The sequence below is a fragment of the Pangasianodon hypophthalmus genome, chromosome 17, assembly GCF_027358585.1.
Source record: "Pangasianodon hypophthalmus isolate fPanHyp1 chromosome 17, fPanHyp1.pri, whole genome shotgun sequence".
Lineage (NCBI taxonomy): Eukaryota > Metazoa > Chordata > Actinopteri > Siluriformes > Pangasiidae > Pangasianodon > Pangasianodon hypophthalmus.
Genome location: NC_069726.1, coordinates 11,111,558 through 11,129,651, shown reverse-complemented (window position 1 = coordinate 11,129,651; position 18,094 = coordinate 11,111,558). Strand labels below are relative to the sequence as shown.

The following is an 18,094-nucleotide window of genomic DNA, read 5'->3' as shown; positions in this document are numbered from 1 at the left end:
AAAATGAATGAACGAACTAATGAACAAACAAACAAATAATGGTTTCATAATAGTAACAGTGAGTTACTGATAGGTAGTAGATTTTTAGCCTTCCATTCAATGTCCCTTTTTAGCCTTCCCATTCAACACACACACACACACACACATTTGGCTGCGTCATGCCTGTACTATTTTAAATGTGTGCTTTATTTAGCCATATCACAATTAAACACAGCTGTCTAAATCAATATAAGAGAAATGCATCAAGCCAGATCTGTCTCTAATTGCAGCTAATTTGCCGAATCCAATTAACTTGGTATCCAACCAAGACAGTATCTGATCTCTTTTTGCCCCTTAGAGCTAAAGCTGTGGCCTGTGGTTGCTGATCAATGGGGTGAGATTTGATGAACAGGAGGCCATTGTGGCTAGGATATGAGGCTCTTGGACTCCCAGGCCTGTCCGCAGATCCGTCCCTCTGTCGGCAGCAGCATACTGCCCAAGTGCTGATATCTTATCATCCCATATCGGGTGACAGGCTTCACTGTGCCCTTTCCCTCCCAGCAATCTGGCTACAGCATGCCACTGATAGTGGGCTATGTAATGAATGAGAGCGCAAACCCACACACAGGGATTAAGGGGAGTGTAAAGGATTGTGGTTGCACACATGAACACACTGATGGCAGGCTGATGAAGCTTGGTGGAAGGTTGATGATACGGCAACAGTTCAGACACTGTGAGTTACTGATACAAGCCACTTTTAATTCTCCCTTTGCATCACACACAGTATGCATAATCATTCCCTTGCATTCTTTCTCTTATACACAGATACAAATTCCCACACACTCACAAACACATGGTATATGTGCTCTTTCAAACGGTTCTGGCTCTCTGTCACATACACATGCATTCCCACCAAGACACAAACCATCTGTCTCATCCAGATCTGGTATAGATGTGTCGGGTGGGAAAATAGTCTAGCATCCCCCATCTCTCCCGGGAGAGCCCTATCAGCAGTGCCCAATGAACAGCTAAACTATAACTGTACACCCCTATCACTCAATGTAGTCCTCTTTCTCCATCCCCCACTGGGTTTCCAAATAAGTTATTTTTTTCCTCTCTAAAAAATTGCGCATGATGTAATTAATTACCACAATTCCCTTTCACAGGAAATTCATAGTAAATTCTTTTCACTAATTCACAGCAAAGCTGTATTTTTCTTACCAAGCTCTCCTTGGTCGGGTCACCAAACATGTCCTGCAGACTTTTTTTCACTGGTTCCTCTCCATCCACAAACACCTATAATAGGCAGAGAAGATCACGTTTTAGCACTGTTAAAGCAGTCAATTTTGCCAAAATCAGTAAAAAAAAATGGTGATGGCTTTGTGTACATTAAAAACTGTCATCAGGTAGAATTAATGATAGTATGCATGACTGGCTTTCCAGACTGTGTTTAAATTTCACATAGACAGATGCTGTGCACCTCTACTAATGTCTTCCAATAGCTGGTAGTCTTTCAAAGGAGATTTGCATCTTGCATGACTCAACCACGTGGTTTGTAAATGTAAAAAATCTCATTTCAATTCCAATCATCCAATTATTAGTTGAGAGCTATAATCTAGGATATTAATGTGAAATCATCAGATTAATGTGAAAACCTGGCTAATGCTGGGTCTGCTTTTGCTTTTCTTCTTTGAGGTAGTGTCCAGACCCCACAGTGAGGAAAAACGGCTCTTGCGTTTACTGGAAGAGCGAGACAGGGCATGAGTCCGTCTCCGAACGCCGCTCTCTGTCCGTGCTGCAACCTGGAAACCACACACAAACACACAGAAACACATCGTTTATCCTACACACAGCCTTTAACTGCACACACAGATTAATACTTTAACCACCAGCATTAGCCCTGACACATGATTACATTTCAAAATCATGCCAAATAAACCTGCTGACATAAACAGTACCAAGCTTATCTTCTCTACAGTTACCATTTTTTGGTAATGGTGATAAGGTAACATGCTGACGCCTCAGCAAATCCTAATCCTAAAGATTGAAAATATAACTCTCTTGCTGCATATATAGGTCACAGCTTGAATATACACATAGCCACAATATTTTGGCATCCACATTCACCTCCTGTAGAGACCGAGAATCTGTCTGCCGTTTCTGGGTTAATTCACATTGGGGCAGAGCTACAGAACGAAGCTGTAAGTCTGCAGCAAAGATGAGAACATAAATCCCACATGTCATTAGTAAAGCACTAAATCACTTAGAAAATATGATTGCAACTCTCGTATGAAGAAAAGTGCAATCGCTGATGGCTCAATGCACTGAAGGCTCTGTACTGGTAGAACAGGGTTTATTACTATTCAGTTTTTGTGCGTGAGAGAAAGATTTCTTTTAAAAAGACATGTTATGCTTCTTTAATCTCGTTAAATGCTCGCAAAGAATATATTACACGGAGAGAAGTCCCGACAAACCAAACAAAGCCAATTACTGACTCATCACTGAAGCTTTCCTCAGGAAAAAAGAACTCTGTCTCAGCTAAAAACTGTAATCGATTTCTCATTGAATTTCCTTCTCACAGAAGGGAAGAACAAAGCACTTCTTTTTCATGCATTGCCATTCTGCACAGTAATGACAGAAGTGTGGGATGACAGCTAAGTTGTGCAATACTTAAGAGTTTAATACATAAGAGGTGCGTGTACAGGTGGATCATTCCATCAGTCTGCCTACATAACTCTAACATGGTTGTTTTTTTAGGTGTTACATAAGAGCACTATGAGTTAGTGAATGTGACTGTGAGTGTGTGAGAGACTGAAGGAAAACTGAAGACACACAGATTAGTACTTTAGCATGGCATGCATATGACAGAGGTTTGCATTTGTGTGTGTGTGTGTGTGTGTGTGTGTGTTTCTGTTTTGCCATACACAGAATGTAGCTCAAAGGGATTTGCACAGAAATAAACCAAGAGTAAGACGTAAGAGTAAGATATTCCAATTATTAAAAAATAAGCTAAAATAAACAAGTCATTAAAAAAAAGATAAGACAGATATGAAACCTAAAGAAACACTGAGGGACATGTTCACAGGGCTACATTAAAGCTACATAAATCTAAAGAAACACTCGTAACACTTTACTTAAGGGCCATGTTTATAAGGCTACAAGAAACCCAAATAACTCTGGTAAACCCCCATCTCATGGGAACAGTGCAATAATGCAGGGTCACTTTAATACTGTTGTGTGTTTGTGTTTTTGTGCATTGTTGGTGTGTCTCTTTTATATTTATATACTTATATATTTTTTATCTTTTTATATCTTTATATCTGCTGCTGTAGCAATGCAAATTTTCCCATTCGGGGACGAATAAAGGATTATCTTATCTTATCTCATCTTATCTTATCTTATCCCTTTTCTGATACCTGACATAACGTCTAGTTAGTTGATATGACAATATAATCTGAGTCATCCTGAAAAGTGTCACAGCATAACATAAGTTAAGTCAACAAAAATCTATTATGTCAACTCAACATCAAAATTGACAAATGCAGTTTTTATGCCTGTTGGAATAAGGCTTTATAAATGTTTATCCAGGTTTATGACAATTGTAATGAAGATTGTGGGTGTCATGTAGCCCTATGCCCTTAGGTAATGTTAAGTAAAGTAACCAAACATTTGGTAATATGTTTCTTGCTTGTAACAAGGGGTTTAAAAATGATGGATACATTTACAGTGAGAGTGTGTGTGGGTTTTGGGGGGTGGGGGGCTGTAGGGGTGTGTGTGTGTGTGTGTGTGTGTGTGTGTGTATACCAGGGCATGGAAGGAAGAGACGGAGAAGATGCCCAGGCGGCCCATGGCCAGCTTCGTGGGCCGCGAGGCAAAAGCCAGTAGGCGCTTGGGGTTGGGAAGCTCGCCACCCTGCAGGCTGGATAAGTAACAGCGAAAACGAAACAGATCCACATGAAACTGCTCGAGGTTCTGCTCCCACAGGAAGATCTAAGACAGAAAAAAGCAGGTGAGGCATATGAAGAATAATAAAGACTACAATACAGTTCTATAACAGTGATCTATATGAAACTGCTTCAGGTCCTACTAGCATTTGAGAATCAAATAGACAAGATTGTGGAATAAGATCAATAAAGAATAATACAGCTTAGAAAAATATTATCCCAACATGCTTTATATGCAAAACTGTCAAAAATATTAATAATAAAAGCATTAGTTGTTTTTAGTCTCTAATACACTAAAAATATTTAGAGGTATGGATATGTTTAGGAAAGGAGAGTTGAGATGGTGCTTTGTGGTGAGTGCTGTGGGCAGAAATGTTATTAATACTTATATAGTGCTAGAGAACAGTGTTAGTGAGCAAGCCAAACAGACACACACACACACGCATTATACACACACACACATTATACTGGGTCTATTTAAAAACCATGGAGGAGTATACACCTCTATCACTGGATCACTTGAGCAAAAAAACAGAAAGCTCTCTCATGCACAAACCCCCTGCAACCCCCCCTCCCCTCCCCGCCCCTCGCCCCTCCTCCCCCTACCAGCACTCAGGCAAAGCGGTTCTCAAACACATACTGCATACACCAGTCTCCCACACACAAACCACAATGTCCATGCATGAATCAAAGCATTTTCTTTATCACTGTCCTACTCAAAAGATTGTTGCCTACAAACAACCCACCTTTAATATAAAAAAACAACTATTAAACTACATACAGTAGGCTACTGTGCAAAAGGCACATGTAAAGAAATGCTCTAAAGCAAAGATGTTTCCAAAAGTATTGAAATTTTTGTAAGAAATGTCTATTGCATTATATGTTACCTTCTTTACTGACATACAACATTTTTCTGTAACTTTTAATTTTAGTTGGAAAGTATTCCAAAGTGTTTGGAAATCTAAAAAGTTTTTTACTGGCCCAGTAGTGCAGAAATCATAAAATAAACATTTAAGACAAAAATATTAATATTTAAAGAAAAAATAGGGTGTCTAAGCCTTTTGCACAGTACTGTACTCTATGCAAAAGGATTTTATATAAACCATCAGGATGCATTTGAACTGCGTATGTATGAGTGTGTTTTGAGTAAGCTCTGAGAGAAGCATAAACTGTCTCCATGAAAACAATGACTTAACAGGAGGAAATTAAAAACAGTAGCAGAAATGCACCTGCCTTTCAGCAATCCAATAATCCTAACCATGTGCACTACAGTCACGTGTAAAAAAAAGAGATGCACAGGTTTAGGCCTGTGCCCTCAGTGCAAAGAGCATGGAATTCTTTCCATAAGTCTTTACACACGCAAACATGTTTCAGAGGAAGATGATACAAAAAGCCAAACAGAACATTTGCCTTGAGGCATCTATTTAAAACAATGAAAGCATGCAAACCTGTTCTTCAAAATTTGGCTCTATATACTCAGAACAGTGAATGTTTTCTGAATATCTCCCTAAATATAACAAGTTTTGAAAACCATCAATGCTAGAGTAAATGAGGATCTGAGAAGCTGACTGAACTCTGTAGCGCACCTGTTCCAGAATAGTCTTCCTCTTTTTACTGTCAGTGACAGCTGAGAGCTGCATGTCTCCCATCTTCTTCATCTTCTCGTCCATATCAATCTTCTGCTCCAGCTTCTTTATCTCAGCGCGCAGGAAGCGCACAGTGTCCTCGCGGTGGTGCTGCCGGGCCACTGCCGTGGCACATGCTGAGTGGATGGCCGTGATCCAGTTCTCCAGCTCTGTCTGCCCTGACGTCTGATCACAGACACACCAAAGATTGTGTTTAGACAGTGGATTGAAATAGTATCACACTTGTGAGCTCCAGTACACCTACAAGACACTTGCTGAAACATGTGCCTACAATTGAAATCAGCATAAATCTGTTTTATATTATAGACACATACAAAAACAGCTGTTCCTCTACAGCTAGACATACAAATGTATGTCTGAAAACAGAGAATTTGGTTATTTACATGGTTGTCCTCCTTTTAATATGACACTGACAGAAATAGAAAATTTTGTTGCCATCTAGGAGAGTAATAGCATGAATAATGTTAATGTCATTATTGGATCAGGCCTGACAGATTGGCCTTTAAAACCAAGATAGAAATATTATCTGCAGCACACTGAAATGCCACTAAGGCATACAGATTTCCTGCATTATTACCAAGCACATAAAATGGTTCCAAAGAACCCTGACCATTAAGCTATTTGCTGCTACTGTCCACCTTGCTTGAGGAACCTGTAAAATGCTGAGAATTTATCGCCTAATTTGGACAAATGTGCCTGATAGCTGGAGGTCTCTAATCACCTGATGTAACCACAGTTGCTGTAAAATGCAGAGGTAGTAGCATTCATTGAAATCAGGAAATACTCACCTGGAAGAGAAAGGCATCACCTAATGAGTTACTCAGGCAGAAAACAAAGTCCTTCTTGGGGTGTTCAGGAACAGCCTGGACGATGCTGTTCTCAGCCCACACTGCATGTTTGGGAATGCTGTTGTGATCAATTCCTGAGCGTCCATCAGTCTCATAAAGGAAGAGTGTGCATCCTGGAAAGCGTAGACAACAAAAGGGAAGAGATGGCAAAGATGTGTTTACTATAGACTATAGCTAGTATTGAACAGACAAAGCTAGGATAGTATAAAAAGCAAGGGTTAACAAGACCATGTGAATCCAGCCCATATTGCTTGTGTTCTTTAACTCCTTAATCAGTGGTAGTTTTATACTCTCATTCAATGCACAAACTTAACAATGTAAGCATTTTTGACTAAAATCTGGGTCAGGGAAGTGCTTCCCCATCAGGGAAGTGCTACCGGATCCTGAGGACCAACACAGAGAGACTCAGGAGGAGTTTCTACCCTCAGGCAATCCTAAAACAATTTTTTTGCACAGTACAGTACAGTTTTTTAACCATATTCTTTTTATGCATATTCATATTCTACCTTACATTCCTCTAAAGGCTGCTAAAGTTGATCATATACTCTACGGGATTTTATTATATTCTGTTTTTATTATGTATGTGTATATCTAGTTTGTTGTTGTTCTGTTCATTGTTGCACTGTGGGACGAGACACTAAGGAAAACATTTCACTACACTATATCATGTACGTAATACAGTATGTATGTGACAAATAAAGAACCTTGAACCTTGAACATGAGATCATCACACACCAGTGGCCACAAGACTGGCAGTGAAAACCTAATTAGAACATCACACCAGATTTGTTTAGGAATTTCAATCCACACACAGAGACATCTTATAACCTGGAACAGATATTGCATTAAAATTCAAGGGCAAGGCTTGGCAGCTAGGTCAGAACTGATTTGTAATGAGCACTGAATAAATAAATAAATGGGAATCTAAAGGGAAACAAGTATAAAGATTCATCTCCACCCTCCCATGATAATGAGAAAATGAGCCAAGGAGTGGGAGGGCAGCAGTGATTTGATTTGACATAGCCTGGTTGAGGTGAATTACAGCACAAAGTCTGCAGAGAATACTTTCAAATTATTATATTAGGTTTCATGTGCAAAGGACAAGAAGGAGTGTAATTTGTGATATTTTGAGGTGCTTGCTACAGGAATAATCAATGAAATGTATTCAAAAGGACTTGAGTAACCAAAATTAAATCTACAGTGTGTACATTTTTGTTAAATATGAACAGGATACTCTATAACAGTCGTTCTCAAACCTGCTCTATCTATGTGTTGTGCATGTCCTCAGGGGAGCCCTGTGGACTGGATTGAGAACCACTGCTCTGTAATAAAGATGTTTCTGGGCTGCTGTGATTCGCCTAGTCAGTCCTGTAATAATAATTCACTGTCAGTGCTGTGTCAAGATGGAATTGGCAGGGAATTTGTACTCAATCAGGGCATATACACCAAATGTTTTCCCCCTAACTTCATGCATGAAAGAAGACCACACCGTGATGCACTCTGCTTAGCGTGCTAACATTATTTGGTTTGTGCCAATCTCTTCTGACAGGCTGATGAACAAAGTACACAGATTAGATAACAAAATAAATGAAGAACACAGATCAGATTAAAAAAAAAAAGAAAGAACCGGGTTTTAGTTTTGTTTTCTACACTATTTTAGCTAGCTAGCTCAACCTGCAGGTTGAGATTACAACCGCACAACCCTTTTCCCTTCAACCAGCGTTTATATTTTTACTAGCTAGTTATCATTAGGCAACTAGTTCTTTCTGTAGGTTATGTGTTGTTTATGGTGCCGCAGGATCAGCAGAGTTACACCATAGTATCGGCTATGCATGGGCACTGCTGTTTGATCCGGCAGTCACAGTAAGAGCTAACAGCTGATTGAAGCTAAAAGACAAGCCCTTGTTGAGAGGCTTTCCTCTTTCATCTGGTATAAGTATCTGTGATAGTCTCACTGATGTGCACAATAAAGTTATTTTATTCTCCTAACGCTTCAATAATACTGAGCAATTACGAGTCACGAGTTGCATACAGCACTAAACAGAATGTCACAACATTAGTGTCATTACTATTTAGTTATAATACTTAGTTTGTGTTTTGTGGTTTGGGACACAACCTTGAATCCTATATAGATGTGTGTATTTACAGGATATTGCATACAGTGGAGGAAGAGCACAGCACAACCCACATTAGGAAATGTTCTTCTGCAAGTAACTCACAATAGCATCTTTTTTTTTAACCAGAGTGTGTGAAATTCCACAATCTTACATCCTGTAGCTGTAGTATGCATCAAACAAAAGAATCAAAAGCTTGGGGGGAAATAACTTTACTGTTGACATGATTTGCTAGTGAGGTAGAAAAGAAACAGGTGCATAGATGCCTTTTTATCATTGTGGCCTGAGGGCACAGGGAGATTGTGAAATTCTGTTGTACTTCAATGGATGAGAGGACATGATCTTTGGAGGGAACAAAAATAAAAAGGGCATGGCAGGACAACCCAAATCCAACCAACTACTATTAAACTGAGCAGTTATTCAAAGTAATTCAAAGTAATCAACTTTATAGAGCTTAATAACACTTTCAGGAACTGGAATTTATGTTAAATAAATGACAACCGTGACAAATGTCATTGGTTTTACAATCTGTATCACAAATAGGTTCCACTTAAAGTCCATCATTGTTCTTACCTTTCAGTGATACCCAGTAGCGCTTCCACTTCCGCTTAGTTGCCGGCTCCACCTTCTTATTCTTCTTATGCACCAAGAAGTTCTTCACAGCTAGTGCACCTGCCTTGCGTACTGTACCCTGTGTTGTCTCGAGAAACAGTGCCTCCGACAGGAAGGCAGAACTCGCCGTGCCACTGCTTCTCTCATCACTGACTGCCGACCCTGCCTCTTCCAGGCTTTCGTATGTCTGCCGTGAGCTTAACTCGAGCTCCTGTCGAAAGTTCTCATACACGCCTTGGCCTTCACCCAGCCGCCTCTCCCGATCCCCTCCTCCTCCACTGCTGCTACCACTGCTGCTCCTGACGCTGGCTGCAGAGTACACGGAGAAAGAAGCCGACATGGCCTTGCAGCGACGCGACTGGGGCTTGGCATCAACAGTCACACCATCAATGCCACTGTCTCCATATTCACTTCCCTCTCCTGCTGTGATGTCCTATGAGCAACAATAAGCATAGGTTTTAGTCCCTTTTAAACACTACTGCAGTACTGGTACAATGAAGCTGGGAAATGTACATTTTTAGAGACAGTCGTCAGTTTGCATGGTTGTACTTATCAAGACTGGTGTCCTGGTCACCAGACCACTGTATCTGAGTTTGGTCTCTTGGACTAAGTCTAAAATATTGCCTTTAGTCCTGGTCTTGACTGGCAAATGTCTCAGTCTTGTTTGGTCTCAACTGATATGTGTCTTGGACGTATCTTGGTCTTGACTGAGACTGATACAATGCTGTTTGTTTGTACCTCTGAAGGAACCTAAAAGATTCTGTATAGCTTGCTAGATAAGATTCCGTGTAGAAGCTGTTTAGAAAGCTATCACTTTTACCCATCCAAAGAACTCCTGTTAAACTGTTTAAAATCCTCTGCATTGCCCTCTTGACTACAGAGATCACTCTGGTATTGCAGGGCATTTAAAAAGCTGAGGAGTAACGGCAAAGATGGTCTATGAAACTGAGGAAAGCTCCATGAAAATCTCAGTATAGCAGTTATGTAGAAGGCAGAACATTGCCATTGGGATCCTTTATTTTCAGGTCCTTTTACTCTTCTTACATTAACATTTAAGAAATAGCCCAGCACCTTACGATTTGGTCTTGATTATAAATTCTAAGACATGGAGCTTATTACCATTACAATGGCATCAGACAGTCAAAAAACACAGCATTATTTCTTGATCAATAAAGTTTAATAGTAGTGGGTAAAGAGCAACAAGCATGAGGTCTTCCACGCTTTTTCTGATCCAACATTAAGGATAAGAGAGCTGTCTGTTCTCATGATGATTTGAAGGGTCAGGCATACCCTAGGCATACATTCCTTGTAATTATTCATTCATAATAATTCACTAGCTGGCTGTTATAAAAATATTACAGTATTTTTGGTACTTTTATCAAGGGAGTAACTGTTGTACATGCTGTTAGTGGGCAATAATATGTATTCTAAGGTACTTACATGTGAAGTCTGTGCACGTCGACCTTGCATGCTCGAGCACAGTGCCCCCTGTTGGCTGGGAGGACCTTCAGAAAGGCAGTGAGAGCGTCTGCAGGGCAGTGTGTATGCTCCATAACCACTGCCTTCTTCTTCCCCAGGAGACAGCATACTATTGGTTATCTTCCCTGCTGCTGTCCTTTTGCTATCCCGCCTGTACTTGTAGCGATTCCTAGAGCCTCGGTGTGTCTTCTGGGTGCACAGCTCATCTAAAGAATTGGTCCTCTCACCAGAGTGACCCTCATGTCCTCTGTTTAACGTTCCATTTTCAGGCTCAGTGGTGTGGACGATCTCCTCTGTGCTCGTTAACTGTTCCTGGCTGAGGTCAGACAGCGAGAACTCAAGCGAGTCTTCACGCCACATGTCGGCTGATTTGGAGCGCTTCTTGTTCTTGAAGCTTCCACCTTCACCAGATGGATCATTCACCCTCTGCAGGTATGTCTTCTCTGTCTCATTGAGGCCTTCATCGTCCTGTCCATCGCCCACCACTGTTTCCCCTCCGTCCTCTGAGCCTGGGGTGGTACTCTGTTCACCAGCCTGGTCATGAAAAGATATGGGCCGCAGGTTCACGCCAACCGGATCCACCCAGACGTGTCCACTCAGTGCATCTGTCTCATTAAAAGGCTCCAGGCCATTTTCGCTCAGCGACTGAGGGATGCTGGGTGTGCTGCTTGATCTGGTGCTGGCTTCTGAACCATGGTGCTCCGCTTTACCAGACAAAATGTTGCGAGAGCGGCGTGAATGCTTGTTGGAGATCCGGAGAGAGTGTGACATGTGCTTGCGTGATAGATGGTTTTGAGTCTCAAAGTATAAGCTGTGGTCTCCATTCTGGCTCTCTATATTTCCCATGGTTTAGCATCTGAGACAGACAAGAAGCAAGTTACCATTGGCAATTTTGCCACAACATAGCCTACTACTGGAGCTGTCATGAAAGGGAATGTGCTGTTCCCAGTGTTGAGCTACCTAAATAACACATTAGCCCTCGAGCTCTCAAACCTGATTGACCAGCAAACTGTACATTCCTCCCACAATGTTACAAATGACATGCAAGCAAGGCACTGACACCACGCACCACATTCAAAGGGAGTGGTTTCTCAGAGCATGTGTACTCACAAGCACCTGCTGAGGTGAAAATCAGTAGAAGGCAAAAGAAGTCTCACCATCCACACACACAGCTGTCAGAGTGAGAGAGCTGCAGAGTGTGTGTGCAGAGTCTTAAACACCAGAAATATCTCTTACACAACAGAGAGTACAGGATATGAAGCCTACTCACCTCCCACTTCAGCAACATTAAAATATCTTTATGGTCATACATAATGTGTTTTGTAAGTATGCAAATGTCTCTACTAGACATTAGAACTATTAGATTTAAAAAAAAAAAAAAAAAAAAGCAAAGCTAACAGATGATCCAAGTGCTATAACCACAGTGATATTTAAAAAAAATCCCACTACCCTGACTATTATACTTAAATATATATAAATATTTAAATATACTTCTTACTGCCATTAATATTAAAGCTGGAACTGGCACATCGGTTGTTAGCAGTTTTAATGGCTCTGGTACCACAACAATTCAACAACAATTAGTAAAATTAGAACTAATTTAGTGATCGCATTACCTGACTCGAACACTGACATCACTGGCATCTCCAAAGAGGGATGTCACAGTTCACACACCTCATTATCTTCAGGAGCTTCTCTAATCATGCAAGGGGTCTGTGGAACAAAGAAAACACAGATATAAGTCTTGCTGAAAGTGTAAATAATGGTTGTGAGTAAAAGTTTTGTTCTTTTAAAAAAGTGGACAATAAATGTTTTTTTAATTCTAAAAATAATTTAGAGATAGGAGAATGTTAAATGACCTGCACACAACAATGAAATTTGGAAGCAAATACACACACATGCACGCGCACATGCACACACACACATGCACAAACACACACACACACACAAGCAAAAATTCCCCTAATTTGACTGGGAAGAAGAACATCAGCCTTGTGTAGTAAAGTACGCCTGAGGAATTATAGTGGACCAGCTGCAGTATTGAAGTAAAAAAAAAAGACCTCAATTACATCCCTCTCAGTACCAGCATGACCTAATTTCCTCTAATCCAAGGCTGAGAGAGAGAGAGAGAGAGAGAGAGAGAGAGTTCTCTCATTTAGTAGAAGGCGATAATAACAAACAAAAGGTCAGTGGCATGCTTGCAGGGCAGGTCCAGGATACAATCAATCAAAAGATTAAATATATAAATGTAAACCCAAAGTTATACATAAAGGTACACATATACCCACTTACATCTACATATACACAAATCCTGCGTTCATATACACTCACCAGCCACTTTATTAGGAACACCAGTACACCTGCTCATTCATGCGCTTATCCAATTAGCCATGTGGCAGCACTGCAATGCATATAATTGTGCATATACATGGCAAGAGCTTCAGTTAATGTTCACATCACACATGGGGGAAACTTTCACAAACTGCTGATCTCCTAATGCAAAACAGTCTATAGAGTTTTTCTCTGACCTTGCACATCAACAAGGCATTTCTAGGCACAGAACTGCCGCTCACTGGAATTTTTTTTTCATCATTCTGTGTAAACTGTAGAGACCCTTAGAGACTATATGTGAATAGTTGGGTAAACTTTATCAAAAGAGGGTCTTGTGGAACCCCTTCTACAGTTAAAGGATCCCTGGCTACAAAAGAGTTTGATATTCTGGCATAAAATCAGGCCTTAAACAACTCCCTGACACTTTTTATATAGCTCTTAAACATCAACATAGAGCTGCTCTATTTAAAAAAATGATGTGAAAATATTATAAGCATTTAATTGTTTGCCAAACTTTCAATACTTTATGCAACACTAATTCATTTTCCAGCATTTAATCTTTGATCAACCAAAAAGGCTGTGAACAAATAAGAGAGAGAGAGAGAAATAAATAGCAGAAGTTGTATTTTTGTGTGTGTTCATGTGTGAATGTGCTCTCTATGGGGTACTCAGTGTTTCCCACGGAAGCAGTGTGTGTGTGTTTGGTGGGACGGGATGAAGTAGAGAGTTGTCTGGATCATGTGTGTTTGGCGGGACGGGATGAAGTAGAGAGTTGTCTGGATCATGTTCTATTCTGCTGTCACTAACTGTAATCACTGAGTGAGAGAGAGAGAGAGAGGGAGAGCATCAAAGTTCCATTAGATGCTGTTACTTAGCCAGCTTTCCTACAGAGTGGAGTATGATTCTCTCTCTCTCTCTGTGTGTGTGTGTGTGTGTGTGTGTGTGTCTACCATGCATTAAAGCAGTCGACCCTGCTGTACCCTTACATAAACTTGAGTTGGCCCCTTTTTTTTCTCCCTGCTGTACTTCACTCTTCTTTTTCCAACCTCTTCTCCTTTCATCACCCCCGTGTCATTTCCTCTGCAACTCTTCATTTCCTACTGTCTTTGCTCATCTGTCACAACAGCTGGAGGAATCTCCACCACAAAAAAATGAAGATCTCAACCAGATCTCAGGGGGAAGCCAGCGGACTGATCAACGTGGTAATTTATCACAGTAATTCCTTTGTAAACTGAAACATTTTTCCTCTGGCTTAAACTGTGATTCACCAATCCAGTGAAACTCTTAGGCATGATTTTCACATGAATTCACAAACATATTTGAGTATAATTCTGTATCACAAAGCCAGCCCCCTTTTTATTCCCTTATCTCTATAATTTAATCTGTCCTCTATCTAATACTATTTGTCGCTAACTTTTCACTGATGTTATTTGACTGATGCAGATCTATGTGGGCATGAATCAGAAAGATCAAATCTCTTACCTAGGCCTTTCATAAAAACAGATTTTAGTGGGAAAGGGAAATTTGCTCACAGTTATCTGTCATATATTATCGTCATTAAATATGAGAAATAATGCTATTTGAACCAGATGAACTCTGTCCCCAAACTAGTTTTCTCTTTCTCTCACTCTTCTCATTCCCCTGTTAGGCTGCTGTGTCCCTCTGGTGCGATTAAACAACAAAAACCTGTTAAAAATCTCACTTTTCTGCCAGAGGGTCTCACAGAATTGCTAAAAGCTCCTTAAAGGAATAGTGAGAAAAATAATAAGAAGAAATTTCATATATTAGAGTTAGCCTTTTAAGCGTTGTGTTTCAGAGAAAGCAAAGAGCGCTCAGGACCAACAAACTATACTGTAAAATAAAACACCTAATAACACATACAATGTGAAGGCTGCACAGATACTGTATACAGATTTAACAAGTGTGCTTAGATTCCACAACCTTTTGATGAACCAAATAAATCTGAAACTCTCGTGAAACCACTACAATCAGCAACATTCAGTATGGCAAGGAACTAAGTAGGTTTCTTGGAATTACACACCAGGAATTAAAATGCACTCAAGGTTTCTGAGTTAAAAAAAATCAGATATCTACCATAGAACTTTTCCAGAATCTTAAGACCCTTTTCAGGAACTCAGGAACCAGAGTGGATTTTAGTTCCTGTAGCTCCAGAAACCTTTTTAGTTCCTGTTCCGTAGTAGCTACTTTTCTGTAGACCAGGAACTACTTTGTATAGCTATAGGTTGTGCACCACACACAAAGAAAAACAAAACGTCATACCAGTCACGCAAAATCTCCTCATATGTTCACTTCTACTTACTGTTATCAAAAACAGCTCTGTAGAATAGTATGTAATACTTAAAAGAAATTCTTTATTTATGATGCACATATAATAATATGAGGATTGGAAAGGTAATATCTTGAGTTTATCTATATGTTTTTAGCCATCAGATGGCATTGTTAAAGATTCTCAGACCATTGGACAGAATTGCTATATAAAAGCCGGGGAGCAAACTAAATGAAACACACAAACAAACAGAAGATATAAGCTTGAAACTCCTGCCTATTCTAGAAACAAAATATCGAGGCTAAAATTACTACAGGGACATTGTTAATATATATTTACAATGATATTATAAATACAGTATATTTGAGTTTTATCCTTGTGCACTGTATTGAAATTTATTAGGGGTGTTTGTAAGAGACTAGTTTTTAATCAGAACTCTGACAGTGTGTGCCCATGCTCTTGCTATGCAGTGATTACATTTATGTAGTTATGCAACTCAAGTTTTATTTAGGTTTTACTTTCCTCTCTTTTTGTTTGTTACTTCCTCTCTTTTTGTTTGTTACTATGGTGATTAGACGAACAAACGTTACACAAAATGCCACACAGATGACAGTAGGAGAAAAGATTTTATCCACTGATATGAGCGCCGACCATTTAATTAGGAAATGACATTCAAGGGCTGAAAATAAACATTTCATCTGAGTTTGTGTTTTGTAATGGCTGGCATTTTGGAGTCTGGTTTTGAAGTGACATCACGCTGCTGATTTTACATCTGTTTTGAAAAGTGCTCACTGAAAATGTTCATTCAAGACCCATGAAAATACCAAGTGTAAGCAGTTATCCGTCTCGGATGATCGGATCAAAAGTGGACAGCGCTAAGTACAGGCCTGAATAGAGTCTGAGTGATTGGATCACCAGACGCATTTGACTCCATTCAGACCTGTATTTAGTGCTGTCCATTTGTGATCCGATCTTCCGAGACGGATGCTATTATCAAGTCTGATTGGGGCCAGCGTGTCAGCTTTAACCCTGAACTGAGCACTGGAGCACAGAAAGAGGGAGGTAAAAGGAAAAGAGAGGTAGAAAGAGAGAAAAGAGTAAAGGCATGTCCACGTTCATGTTTTCATCACAGCTTGCCACGTCTGCTACCTTTCCTGCAACCCTCCATGCAGTATCTTTTTGAAACTTTAATCACAAGCGCTTAGTAGGAGGCCTTCCTCCTCCTTACTGTGTAGGATGTGTTGATCTGAAGTCTGTTATTAACACACACATACACACACACAGATATATACACACATTACCACCTCCTACAGAAATGCACCAGAGTTGTAGTGTAAGTCATCACACAGTGAATCAGCATCCTTTCCTTCATGTCAAGGAAGAACAAATATGAATCCACCCAAACCATCCTTACACAACAGGAAGATAAAAAAAATCACACATTTATTATTATAAAATGCATCATCAGTAATGAGTCATTTGTTGTTTCTGTAAAGCCTCTGCATCCCCATTCTTTCTCTAGCTCCATTTCAAAGGAACATGATGATCACCCAGCTCAAAATTCAGCAGGCTGATTCTACAGGCTTTGGAGAGAAAGAGCGCAGGATAATGGGATAATGGAAATGAATGACTCCAGCAGCCCCTCCCCCGTATCTGATGGCATATTTTGTGAGAAGAATAGACTCCATGTGGAGTAATGTAGAGGGGGTTTGAGAGGAGGTCATCCCTGCCCCCCAGCTCGAGTGGAGGTCAATGTTTCCCTCCAGCTCTTCATTCCTCCTCGCAGTACCACTACACTCCAGCTGCAACCTCAGATCAATACGGACCTTAACCAAAAATAGGGACTCTTCAGTGCTCTTCTCTAAATGTTCCCTTACATCCTGTACACAGTTGCCTCACTTTTAACTGTACTGAAATAAACAAATTACTAACAGCCCTGGATATGAATCATTCAGACAGGTTTCTTAGCAGCTGGGGGAAAGCAAGCTGCTAAGCAAACTCACGGTTATTATAATCCTCCCTTTTTTCGGCTGTAAGAGCCAGCTCGCAGTGATGAGTGTAGAGAGAAGTGATGAAATGAGAAAGGATGCAGAGAAAAACAGACCAAACAGACAGAGGAAGAATTGCTGTGGGGGAAGATAAAGATGAAGATGGAACTGCATATTCCCACTTCTACTTCAGTTCTAGTTAGTCAAGCGCTTAGTCTTTGGTTTGGGTTGTTTCGCTTAAGGCCTGGGGCAATGAGTGGGGTTCGAGAACTCCCCTAAGCCCACTGGTAGAGAAGAAAGAGAGAACAGGGGAAGAAAGATAGACAGAGAGAGAGAGACAGGGTGTTCTATTGTTCTCTCAGCTGGACTCTGTAATTCAGTGTCTGTACTCAGCCCCACACTTTTAGTCTAATTGGGAGAGCAGAGACAAAGTGATGAACCCTATCAGGACATGCAAGTCTGCTTGTTATAGTGCTGAGTCATTAAAGAACACACACATTCACACTGTGTCTTAGTCAATCTTACAACCAGCACTGTTTGTCTTTTACTATTTTACAGATTTACTAAAAAGTAAATCTAATCTGCTTTCCTTTGTTGGGGTTAATTTAGAGAGCAGCAATTTAGCTCTAAAAAAGCAATTCAGTTCTTGAAAAAAATGAAAAAAATATGCATGCATTGATTGTTATTAGTCTCATAAAATTGAAACTGCAAAAAAAAGTTTTCAAAAATTTTGCTGAATTGCACAATAAAGCAATGACTAGAATAATTTAACCCTTTCATGCATAGCATCCACATTCAGTGCTGGTTAAGGAAAATATAAGACAATATAAATCACCTCCAAATCACCTGAGAACATAACATACTTT

At 40.1% G+C, this 18,094-nt stretch overlaps 1 protein-coding gene across 2 annotated transcripts in view; it reads right to left on the bottom strand.

Annotated features, from left to right (window-relative positions):
* Positions 1-18,094, bottom strand: part of tiam1a (TIAM Rac1 associated GEF 1a) — a 60,596-nt gene that overhangs the window by 27,277 nt on the left and 15,225 nt on the right. For both annotated transcript variants that reach the window (XM_026941745.3, XM_034312503.2), the window contains exons 2-9: positions 12,239-12,335; positions 10,584-11,478; positions 9,105-9,576; positions 6,358-6,530; positions 5,510-5,734; positions 3,784-3,969; positions 1,635-1,781; positions 1,201-1,275 (exon numbers count right to left, since the gene is read on the bottom strand). In XM_026941745.3, coding sequence (XP_026797546.1) covers positions 1,201-1,275; positions 1,635-1,781; positions 3,784-3,969; positions 5,510-5,734; positions 6,358-6,530; positions 9,105-9,576; positions 10,584-11,468 — 2,163 coding nt within the window. In that variant the 5' untranslated portion in view covers positions 11,469-11,478; positions 12,239-12,335. The remainder of the gene's footprint in view (positions 1-1,200; positions 1,276-1,634; positions 1,782-3,783; positions 3,970-5,509; positions 5,735-6,357; positions 6,531-9,104; positions 9,577-10,583; positions 11,479-12,238; positions 12,336-18,094) is intronic.